The sequence below is a fragment of the Haliotis cracherodii genome, unplaced genomic scaffold (assembly GCF_022045235.1).
Source record: "Haliotis cracherodii isolate W230 unplaced genomic scaffold, xgHalCrac1.p SCAF_2, whole genome shotgun sequence".
Taxonomy (NCBI): Eukaryota; Metazoa; Mollusca; class Gastropoda; order Lepetellida; family Haliotidae; genus Haliotis; species Haliotis cracherodii.
In genome coordinates, this window is record NW_027266275.1 from 12,237,364 (window position 1) to 12,249,851 (window position 12,488).

The 12,488-nt window shown below is 40.3% G+C and overlaps 2 protein-coding genes across 2 annotated transcripts; both read left to right on the top strand.

Annotated features, from left to right (window-relative positions):
* The first annotated feature begins 230 nt into the window (after nt 1–230).
* Nucleotides 231–1,367, top strand: LOC139467446 (protein PML-like). The gene has a single exon (XM_071249002.1). The coding sequence runs from the start codon at nt 231–233 to the stop codon at nt 1,365–1,367; it is 1,137 nt and encodes a 378-aa protein (XP_071105103.1).
* A 1,644-nt stretch (nt 1,368–3,011) lies between these two features.
* LOC139469794 (tripartite motif-containing protein 2-like) lies at nt 3,012–7,769 on the top strand. The gene is made up of 3 exons (XM_071252090.1): nt 3,012–3,152; nt 5,966–6,248; nt 6,697–7,769. Exons 2-3 carry the CDS (start codon nt 5,966–5,968, stop codon nt 7,668–7,670), a joined length of 1,257 nt encoding a protein of 418 aa, XP_071108191.1. The 5' UTR covers nt 3,012–3,152; the 3' UTR covers nt 7,671–7,769.
* The last annotated feature ends 4,719 nt before the right edge of the window (nt 7,770–12,488 follow it).

Below are 12,488 nucleotides of genomic sequence, written 5' to 3' on the forward strand. Positions count from 1 at the left end.
AGATAAATTTATGACAAAAAGATCTTAAAACGTATTAATCAGAAATCAGTTCGATGAATTAATTGGTGGAAGGTTAGCCAAGTGGACAAGATAAAGGTACAACCAGTTGTAATATTTAAGTTGATTTTATCACCTGTGTTTATGATATGGTATTTATTCATGAGAAATTGAAACTTGAAATAGTTCATCAAGTTGGATCGGTTATTGAACTTAAAATAAAGACTGTTTACATGCTTAGCATTCCCATATTGGTTTGTTTTAGAAACAATACGTTCGTACTTCTGTTCACAGAGACGTCAAGCACCTGCTGCACGATCTGTCAGCAACTAGGGGAGACAACTCCAGGTGCCTTGTGGTGTCCTGAGTGTGAAGTGGCCCTCTGTGACAGATGTGTGAAGACACACCGGGTAAGCCCTACGTCACAAAACCATGTCCTGTGTGACCTGTCATCTAGGTCAAAGGGCAGACGGAGGGTCAAGTGTACAGAGCACAAGAGTAACAATGTAGAGTTCCACTGTAAAGACTGTCAGAAGCCTGCTTGTCAGACATGTTGTATCATCTACCACAGAGCTTGTAAAACTGTCGTCACCATTGAGTCTATGAAGCCAGAGATGAAGACAGCTCTGCTGCAGAAGAGATTTGTCATGGGGAAGAGACTGAAGGTGAGGTCGAAGAAGGTAGAGATGAAAAACGAGAAACTACAAAATAGTTCAAGAAGCACGGAGTTAACTGTGCAAAATATTAAATCAATCTGTCAAACAGCTATAAACAAGATTAAAGAGAAAGAAACACAACTCTTGGATGAACTGAATCACATAACACAGACGCACGCCGGCCAACTCCGCTCAGGCGTGAAGCTTGACGAGATTGAGATGCAGATGTACAGACAACATTGTGAGTTCATTGACCAGGCCTTGGTATCGGACTGTGAGATGGACCTGTATGATGCGTATCAGGCCTGGGAGTTGGGGGCTGTAGAGTTTGGGGATGTCAGGGACACAGACACAGCAGACACACGGAGAATAGATGACGTCAGGTTTACACCTGACACTGACAACGTCCAGCACATCCTAGATGACCTACAGCTGGGGGAGATTGACGTCACATACCAGGATCAGGGCACATCTCCAGTGCGTGTTGACGTGATAGATGGGAAGATGGCGGGTAATGAGGTGGAGCCTGATTTCAGTGGCGTCACAGTCCTTGTTGTAGATGGTATACAGACAGTTGTAGTCACTGACTTTAATAACAAGTGTGTGAAATCCTTCTACACCAGAAACAACTTGACATGCCACAGTAAACTACATGCTCCCTTGTCCGAGTGTAGAAAAACAGCAGTAGTGGTAATTAAGTGGGACAGTTTTTAATTCGATCATAATCAACATCAATTTGTTGAAATCTAAAATACGCACGATGTGCGTGGATTCAACATTCTCCTCAAGATAAGATCCCATCTATTTTGTTCCATGATGAAATCCGCCGTTTGAACTGAAACACACACCATGATTGTGACAAGAAATCTACGAAAACCTTTTTGTTGATTTGGTAAGTAACCGGTGATTAAAGTTAACACCACAATACAAACTGAGACAATAGGAAGTGGCACCGATCTGAATAGGAGGCGAAAGAAGTTGAAGAAATGTGATGACACTGAACCATCGAAGACATTCATCACTTTGGCCTTGCCTCCTTTAAGCACGCCGTGACATACCAGAAATACTGCTCAAAGTAGAGGTAGAAACAGTCTAATGTACGGATAATGCACAGATAATGTATGGATACTGTACGGATAATGCGCGAATACTGAATGAATAAAAAACAGATAATATACGTATAATGTACGGATAATGTAATGTACAGATACTGTAATATTAATGTACGGATAAAGCACGGGTAATGTACGGATAAAGCACGGGTAATGTACGGATAAAGCACGGGTAATGTACGGATAAAGCACGGGTAATGTACGGATAAGGCAGGGGTAATGTGCGGATAAGACATAGGTATTGTAGGATACTGAAGGGGAAAATTTACGGATACTGAACGTATAATGTACTGATTTTGCACGGGTAATGTAGTTTAATGCATGGGAAATGCACGGATAATGCACTGATACTGTACGGATAATTCCACAATAACCGAACGCAATAACCGAACTGCACATGTGAATCTTACTGATAAAAGACCTTTCAGAATTATTTTAGAGTTTCATTTTAGAGCATGGTATTCGCTGTGCCCTCTGCGCATGTTCGTGTCAACGAATCAGAATTCATTTGTGCGTACTAAAAATCATTTCCGTCCCCATCACACTGTCACTACAACCCGTTGTACTTTTGATTGGTCGTCAGGGAACTCCTTTACTGTCGCTTTGATGACTTTGGCCTCACACAATCCCAGTCCCTTCTCTGTATTATAGTGAACACTTTCTTGTGAAAACATCTGACTGTGTACAAGCAGGCCACAACATGGACTATGCGTTGAACTGTATTTTGATATGAATATTCGGTGTTGGTCTATATTAGAAGATTGACAATGTAATATTTAACGTTGTCATCACTCAATAATATTTATTTACAGTAGACATTCCATACAATGTTCCTATACAAAGTCTATATAATGGGGATTTCTAAGAAAGGCTGCCTGGACTATTGTCACGATTTGATTTCCAAACTGAAACGAAGAGGATAACCCAGTAACGCACTGAACTAAACTGGGAAATCGGTACATGATCACTTCTTGTACTGACATAAACGACATTACCTGCATACATGTCAACACATATTTGTACAAAAACGAAGTTGCAGAATATTTAACGATATAACAAAAACACTGTGTATAGCGTGTCTAGTGTGCGTATATTGAAATGTGCCGATCTCTTACGTTGTTATCGGTATCATCCCAGATTCGATCCAGGAACCTACATGTACGTTTTCATCGGCTTTAATCGCTTTAGAATCACCACTAGTCGGGATATCGCAGTTGCCTCCCTTGTATGTCATGCGGAAGGGACAGGTTGGCACAGGTTAGCACAGGAGTGTACCTCGGCGAGATTTGGTTATTTCAAGGCCTCAAGGACGTACAATTAATCTCACACAGGTCACATGAAGAACTAGTATACCTGTATATTCATCGATAGTGTCAACTTACATGAGGTACATGTATGTGTTTCTTAAATTATAGATTCTGGTTTAATTTAGTTTTGTCAACTCATGAGACTTCAAACGAAGAGAAACCGAAAGTAGGAATTGTTGGACCCAAAGTTATAATGAAATGTAAAATATATAGATGTAACTTTCTTTTATTGTTATGAGTTTTATGTATCTGTGACATTCTGGTAAACAAAGCCATTTTTTTCGACTTGTAAAACTGACAAAATAAGGATATCTTGCATGTTGGCGACTTGGTATCGAATACGAACGTACAGTTATCTCCCATGTATTGGGATTTCGGGGAGGGTGTGTGTGTGTATCTATTGACTATGAAGGAAGGATGGTGTTAATATAATTTATTCATTTATACTGACTGTTGGTGCTCATTTTAAATTATTGTCGACAATGCCACACTTGCACGAGTATATTGGCATAAATTAAGCCTGCTCATACGCATTGTCACAATAATTCATATATACAGTATTAGTTTATCTCTTCAAGGTAAATCCTGTATTGTGTGGAAAGAACCAGCTTGTTCTTTTAGCTGAGCCAGTACGTCATTACGAAACTGAGTTTAACTATATTGAGGAAAAGGTACGTTTCTTAGACGCCTTGTTTGGCATGATAGCAATATATGAGGAATAATGTGTTCCCAAAGCACTATACAGCTTTTGTAAAATCTTCAAGGTGATTTTAAAAGGATATTAAAGTCTTATCACAAGAGCGACTAAATTTGAGCGGATGGTTACAATGTGGCTGACTGGCTGCTCGTTCCCTGACGACTTGACTCCAAGCTGTGGGTTTGCCTGGTCGACACTCGACATATACACTGTCCTTTTTGAACAACAAATTATATGTCAAACAGTAAATAGGGTTTTGTCAGCTGTTATGAAATAATTCAGTTGAGTTAACACGAAGAATAAATCCTATTGCGATTTACAGAGAATTTACTCCCAAATCCCAAGTACCCAACGCTTATCACAGGGCGACTATTTAAAGTTTGAACGGTGTGTTACAATGTGAGACCTGACTGACTGTGTCTCATTGTACCCTCGCGACGTGATTCGATGCTCATGATGTGAGCAGTTGGTTTGCCTGGACGACACTCCACACAATACTCATCACTATGATGAAGTTGACATGTGATGTTGTTGCGGCATCAAAACAACATTGACTTCTCCGAGACAAACGTTTGATATCGAATAATAGACGTTTCAACATATTAAATGGTGCACTTAACATGTGAATTGTTTTGGTATTATATGTTTCTTTAAACAGTATTTCATATGTAACAAATGTTATATTTGGGATAACACTTTGTTAGTAAAGTACAGATTCTCGTACCTTTTTGGGTTTGAGTCCCGTCCGAGATTCCCACCTACCCTTGCCAGTGTGAAGCACCTAATCACCAGCACACAAAGTCAGCGATCTAACCCACTCAGCCACTGGGGCTCCCTCAAAAATGAAAGTCCGACGACTGGTTGTCTAGATCACGTACTTTGAGTACCCATCTGACATGTGTAAATTGGCACAGCTCCCATGGCCGAAAGCTATGAATACACAATGCCATTTAGAAAGTGGTCAAATGTAACAAATATTATATTTGGGATAACACTTTCTCAGTAGGTACAGATTCTCGTACCTTTGTGGGTTGAGTCCCATCCGGGATTCGAGCCCACACTTGCCAGAGTGAGGCACCTAATCGCCAGCACACAAAGTCAGCGATCTAACCCACTCAGACACCGAGGCTTCCACAACAATGAAAGTCCGACAACAGGCAGTCTGTTTGAGCTCCGACGTCCATTATCAGGATATATACGGCAGCATGTTTCAGCCTGATTTCGACTCAGTTTGTCGGCAGTGTTGAACTTATACCCCTCTTGTATGCATGCATTCACATATTTGGAATAACAAGGTATACATGCCACTCGATTGTGTCTTCACATGTAGGTGAATATACCGTACTTTTGTAAAGTTAGAACCGTCAAGTAAGTTTTATAAATGTTGGTACACACTTTTGCAAACTGGAATTTGCATTTATACATTTACACGTATGTGAAAATATACAGATGTGTGCAAATGCACGTAGATTTGCGTGGGTTTCATGCGAATCACCATGTAGCCATATCAGATATTCATCGGAATAAGTTGTTTCTAATAGGAGCCTATGTTTGTTCGAATGCACTGGGTATAGGGAAGTAACTCGGTTTTAGTTGTGACGTCTGTCAGCTGTCAATACGGCTAGCCTGTACGCATGAATGCCGACAAGATAAATTCATTATCAACCGATCCATCGGTACATAAAAGCGACAAAGACCTCTCCACAGCCACAAGAGATCTCTTCCAAAAGCAAATACAATTCCGACTGTATCATGAGCATGAGTCTATGAAGCACTATAAAATACTGATGATACCAGTGTTCGCGAAAAGCTGAGAGTATCCTGCCCCACCGGTGGTATCCATTACAAATACATGCAAAGTCAAGTCAGTTGTTTACCCTAAAACACAGGAGAACATATGGTAAAGTCAAAAAAGGGAATTGCATCGGACATGTTTGTCACGGATGCGTCCAATTTGGAAATGTCCTCCGCATGTACACCATAAGACTTCTTGGAAGCTCTATTGAAGCCCTGAATGATGTAACCAGAGTCATTATAAAGAGGAAGGGTAAAAGTATATTTGCAGCTGTGTGTACATATTAAAACGATATATATATATTATGGTTGTAAAACGATACGAATCAAGCTCAGTCATATCATTATTGTTTTGAAGAAAATGAAATGCATAAATCATTAAACTATGAATGCATTTAATAGATGGCTACCCGGAACGAAAACAAAATCAAGGATAATTTCCTGACGTGCTCCATCTGCTTCGAGACGTACACAGACCCCTGTACACTGACCTGCCACCACACCTTCTGTCAGAGATGTATCACCAAGTACATCCAAACCAGACCAGATTCTGTACAGTCCAAGACGATCCCCTGTGCCTGCTGTGGACAAGATACCATGGTCCCCCACCCCAGCAGGCCAGTGGAGGAGTGGGCGGGGCAGATCAAACCCAGCATCATTCTACAGAAGTTGACAAACAAACCAGGTAAAGTGGAAACGTTCTAAATGTTGAACCTATTTTATTATTTATATTAATACGTCTTGTTTGATTAAAACGTAGAATATAAAAATTAAATGTACTTAAAAGAATATTTGTTGATTTGAGAAATCTATATTACTTACCAAAGATGTTTACAAAATATGCCATGAATAGTGAGTGAAAACAGGTATATAAAACATATTAGAATTTCAGAAGGCTGTTATGTTTAGACAATAACATGTATCAACGAGAACAGAAATGTCTACCCCGTAAGTTACAGGTTGATTAACGTTGAGGCCTGGCATGTAAGTTGTAACTACTGTTTGATTTACTGGTTTGTTTACGTCTATGCTGTTACATTCTGTCTGAGTATTAAACACTAAAGACATTTTATATTAACTGAAATAGATTTCAATTATCATGGGACGATACTCACATCATTCTATGTTTTCAGTGTTAACAAACAATTGCTGCACAATCTGTCAGCAACTAGGGGAGATAACTGCAGGAGTCTTGAGGTGTCCTGAATGCGAAGTAGACCTCTGTGAAAGATGCGTGAAGATACATTGGGTGAGCCCTATGTCAAGTAACCATGACCTCTTTGACCTGCAAACCAGAGATAAGGAGGGAGAGTGTAAAAGCGACAAGCCGATTCCACAGAGGGAGACAGCTGACCACAATAACCAAGGTAAAGGCAATCAGAAGGCACCACTGCTGGTCAACACAATTGATACCTATCGGATCAGTGGCAAAATGTCCTTCAATATCCGTGACGTCGCAGTCCTGGATGTTGACGGTGTACAGACAGTTGTAGTCACTGATGGGGACAATCACTGCATAACATCGTTCTACACCAGAAAAAAGACGTCACGTTTCAGTACGGGTCGTGTGAAACAATCTCCATGGGGTGTAACACAGCTGAAAGAGAAGCAAGTACTGGTTGCTGTCCCCGAATCATGTGAGATTGTAACAGTGGGTGTCAGCCCTGGCCTGGCGCGGCTATCAACCATCACAACACGTACTGGGTACTACAGTCTCGCTGTTCTGAGTCCTTCATCTCTAGCAGCAAGTACAGACTATTGTGTTGATATCCTGGATATGTCGGGGCTCGTGTTGAGGTCAGTTAACGCATACAACAATATGCGACTATTTACCTACCCCGACTACATATGTGTCAACAACAAGGGCAACATACTCGTGTCTGACTGGGGGGAGAAGTCTGTGACATGTCTAACATCAGAGGGGGATGTTGTGTGGAGATACGTCCCTACCGGAGACAGAGTACTCGGTGTTCCTCATGGAATTTCCACTGCCAGGACGGGAGACATACTGCTGGTGGACAGTAATTCCAACAAGGTCATACAACTGACAGAGACGGGAGTGTTTGTCAGAGACCTGCTCACGTCAGACGGTAACTGTCTGGAATGAAGAGTATTTTCTGTCATACACGCGAATCCTTCTTTATCTGTTGTAATGCTGAAGTGAAGGAGTACAAATGTAGTCAATACTAATTCGATCGTGCTACAAGAGAGATCAAGACAACGGACACAAAACCAGGTTTTGTCGAGATCCAGTACCAAGTAGTATGATAAGTATCCGCTCAACAAACCAAGTCCTCAACAGGATTGTGGACGATAACAATAGTGATTAGTGTCAGAGTATAAAACGAAAACTATTGAAACTCACAAAGTACATCTTCCATGTCACAACGTTTAGCTTACTAAATATATATATACAATTACTCTCTGTAAAATAGTAGTATATGAAGCATAAATAAAGATGACACTACAATTCCGACACAACCCATAATGGTATTGCAGTGTTGGAGGACTGTTGTGAGAGACATGATGTTATTTCTTCAGGGCATGCAATTTTGTTGGGAAAGGAGAATCCGAACAATTTATTTTTTCACAATGCTTTTTTTTTCAGGACAGACCGAGAACAATTTTTTGTGATAAAATCTGATAAATAATTACTTCTTTAACATTTATTCAAATGGTTCAAGAATTTGTCTTCAAAATGCATCTTCTTTTTCTTTGTTTCTGAATAACCATGTCGTTTTATTTGTCATAATAGGCTGCGAGGTCGTTATGCGTAATAACCACATCATTGATAATTATTGGTTTTATACTATGTCCATGCACGCAAGTCGCAAATTGTTTGCCTGGCTTCATTATCTGTATGTTATTTACCTGTGTTTATCATCTATGTAGTAGTTACCTGTATTCATCATCTTTGTAGTATTTACCTGTATCCATCTTCTGTGTACTACCTATATTCTCTATCTTACCTGGCTTTGTCATATATGTAGTATGTGTCTAACTTCGTCATATATATATATGTGAAAATGTGACATATGATATATTTTATAAATAAAGTGGACACAAATATTCGTACCAACCATTTGATATTCTTTGAGTGTTCATTCAGACGTTTCATTTTCAAAAAAAACCATTTTAGCTCTTTTCATTAAATATTTAGTAATCGTCAAGGTTTACCTGTTGTCCTCGTATAATTATGCAACATTTACCTGGCTTAATTGTGTATGTGTGTCTCATTTATCAAATGAGGCGTGTTGTCTTCTGATGGAGACAGTGGCACAACGTTCATGTCTAATTGTGGTACTAATAGTTAGTGTATTTCCGGAACAACCGAATGAATGGTTACAGGCGCCGTCATGCTCACCATGTAACAGAATGGTAGATTTTGTAAAACCTTTTAGCCTTTGTCACTCCAATATGTTGATTGTGTAATTGCCGTTAGGCGTTTCCGTTTTCTTAATTTAATCATATATCTTTCTTCAATGAAATGGCTGTCACTGCATGTTATTGTATAACTGTCTCTGGTACTGCTGCTTCCTTCCATACACCTTTGCCACACCTGACGGTAATCGCACAACAGTGACGTGAATGGTGACACACACACGCATGACATTGGTTTAGTGACAGCATTCAGTACTGCTTCAAAAATATTTTCCTTCTCCACTGAAAGTTATATAGTGTCAGGTGTGAGTGAAGAGGGTATTCGGCAAGATTTTATCAACATAATCTAGCAATCCAAGGATCAACATTATCATTGAAATTATTATTGAGATAACTCATAAGCGATCTTGTTCCATTGTGTGTATGGGGCGGTGGGGTGAAATCGGGTTAACGTCTAGTTCAAGGTTTGTTCACCTATACAGCCACGAGCATTGTCCTGTGTCCATTAACTAGTCCAGATTTATGTTGGTTTTATAGTGCTAGCCCACTGAGGCTACCATGCCTCAGTTTAACATGTACACCACCATATTATATTCACTCCGAGCCAGCCAGTCCTTGATTTAACCTCTTAATGTCACGCAGTTTAACCACCCCACTGAGACATATTAAATTAACCCCGAGGCAGCCACTCCTTTTTGTATGACGCGGAAGGGGATCGAACTACCGACCTTTCGCTCTCCAAGCAGATGCTCTACTCACCAGACCACGGAGGCAGTTCAAGGCGTGTATACAATGAAGGACATAAGGGCGTGCATCTAAGGCAGTGAGGAGACATGTGTAGGCGTTCTGTATAAAAAGGCTTGGCTTGGTCTATTTGAAATTCTTATCAAGTTTGGTTTGCATTTGTTAACTGAAAGTTTCTTATTCTTATCAGTGTACAATTCACATATGATAATACATACTTAAACAGTTTGTCTTTCCTTCACACAAACACTTAATAGGTCTATACCGAAAGGACGAAATGTTGTTTCCTTTACTGATTGATTTCAGAATTGAAGATCGACTGCACAGAACCATGACAAATGAGGTGAGGTGAGGTGAGGTGGAATTGGGCTTAACGTCACGTCCAAGATTATTGCACTTATATAGCGACGTGCATGCGTGCGCGTGTGCGAGTGCGCGTGCGCATGTGCGTGTGTGTGTGTGTGTGTGTGGCTTGCTACTTGTACTAGTCCGGACCGATGCCGATCTACAGTGCTAGCTCACTGAGATACCATGCCACAGTTTAACATGAATACCCCACTCAGACACAGTATACTGACTCCGAGCCGACCAGTCCTTGTTTTAGCCCCTTAATGCCGAGCGCCAAACAGGGTAACAACAAGTACCATCTTTTAATGTCTTTTGGTATGGCGCGGCCGGTGTTCGAACCCCGGACCTTCCACGCTCCGCTTATAGTGTGCTGGGCGTATTTCCAACGCTTTCGATAACCAGTGAAGGTTCTATAAATTATTTACATCGTTGAACATGCATGACCGGTTTAAGCTCTAAATCCGTATAAATCTATGTTTCGATTTTAAAATGTTCAGATGTCAAGCCATTTGTTGGTCTGTTGTGATATTATAGCCAATAAATTCAAAATGTCAACGCAAGAAAAAATACTTGAATAGTCTTGATTATCTGCCGAAACAGATTCCACAGGGCGTAAGAGGCAAAATAGTGACCCATAGTATTGGTAACATCGTGCATCATGTTGACAAGCTGGCTCTGAAACTTTGATATCGTTAAGGGTTTCAACACAATCCTAAACCTGTAAAAGTTATTCAATATCCCACACACTTCTGTATTCTGTGCATATTCAAAGCGAAACCGCATTGTGCACATACTTCCATTCCATGTTTAAACTTAATGATCGCTGTGTGACGAATATTCACTTTTATACTATGTTATCTGTCTAGCTATTTGTTATCATGTAGTAATTACTTTAAACACGGTTGTACAATTATTTTTGATATATTACTCCAACGCCAGGAATCAATGAGTCTCGACTTTATGGCGAATATACCCTCATTTGGGGTAAAAGACAAAATAAGAGTGACAATTACATGAATGAATCACTGCAAATCAGTGATGACACAAGGTGCTCACGAAAAGGCAACCTGGACCTGCAGGTTTGGTACAAGCTCCGATTAAAGGGACTTCGTTTTAAGAGTATTTGGGAGTGAAGTCGTGGTTAATGTACGGATAATATAGGGATTACGTACGGATAATGCACGGTGAACGCACGGATAATGCACAATTACTGTAAGAATGATGCCACGCAACGCAATAACCGAACAGCACAGGTGAATCTTACTGATGAAAGCCATTTACAGAATCATTTTAGAGCATGGTATTCGCTGTGCCCTCTGCGCATGTTCGTGTCAACGAATCAGGATTCATTCGTACGAACTAAAAATGTCAGTATACAAAAGAGATCAAATCCTTTCCGTCTCCACGATACTGTTTCCACACACACCCCGTTGTACTTGTGAACGGTAACTTTTACTGCCGCTTTGATGACTTTGGCCTCACACAATCCCAGTCCCTACTCCTCTCCATACTATGCAATGCCACATACCCAGACATATATACATACAACATAACACCAATATTTACAATGGCCCGGTCGCAGTGTCGACACACGGCAGTTTATTAACAGCCAACTCCAACTCCTCTCATGAACATATCTACACTCCCATAATACATCATGATATAGGGAACTGTTGCCCGACACGTAATCCAGAGATCAAAAACAACATTTAAGAGAAAATTGCTCTCGACCATGTTCTCCCAACGAAGTCAACATTCCCTTTCTGGGGAGTTTACAGAATATCTATTTGATGTACATAAACCTTATGAGGTATACAGTGTTATGACTTAAAATGAGCATGTTAGCAAGGTATACTGACTTCCGCCAATTACATAATGGAATATACATTCATTACACTCGTACTATAAAAGGCTCGCCAGCCTACTCCATCACCGATTATACATTAAGGCCATAATTCTTGCACGTATTATAATGACTCATCTGCCCTATCCATAACGGAATATACATTTACATCATATATTCCATGAGGGTATTATGACGGCTCGCCAGCCTAACTTCCAAGACTGACTGGATTACAAATAACTTTTTCACGTATTATGACGACTCATAATGGGGTGTCAAGGTACATATATAAACCAACCCGATAGGGGCGGAACTGCTCAATGAAATTTCCCACACTTCACCTCTTCCCCGATCGCACAATCCTTCTTGTCAGAATTGAAATTCTGCAAACAGAAACATACATAAATATTTTGTTCAATCATACATATTAATAATGAATTACAATAACTTATGTTCAGTGTTACTGCCGTGCTGACAAGCGAGAGAGACGAGCTACTTTCCACTCCCCTTATTTATACCCGTAACATACCCAGGCTAATTATCTCCCTTAGCCATTGCATACCGCTAAGGAGAAAGCAGTTTCTTTCTTATTCATAATGGACTCAACCG

Bases quoted from the DNA above. Each gene is read 5' to 3' on its own strand.
- LOC139467446 (XM_071249002.1), top strand. From the start codon at position 231: ATGCTTAGCATTCCCATATTGGTTTGTTTTAGAAACAATACGTTCGTA.
- LOC139469794 (XM_071252090.1), top strand. From the start codon at position 5,966: ATGGCTACCCGGAACGAAAACAAAATCAAGGATAATTTCCTGACGTGC. The intron at 6,249-6,696 runs GTAAAGTGGAAA...CTATGTTTTCAG, and splicing joins GAAGTTGACAAACAAACCAG to TGTTAACAAACAATTGCTGC.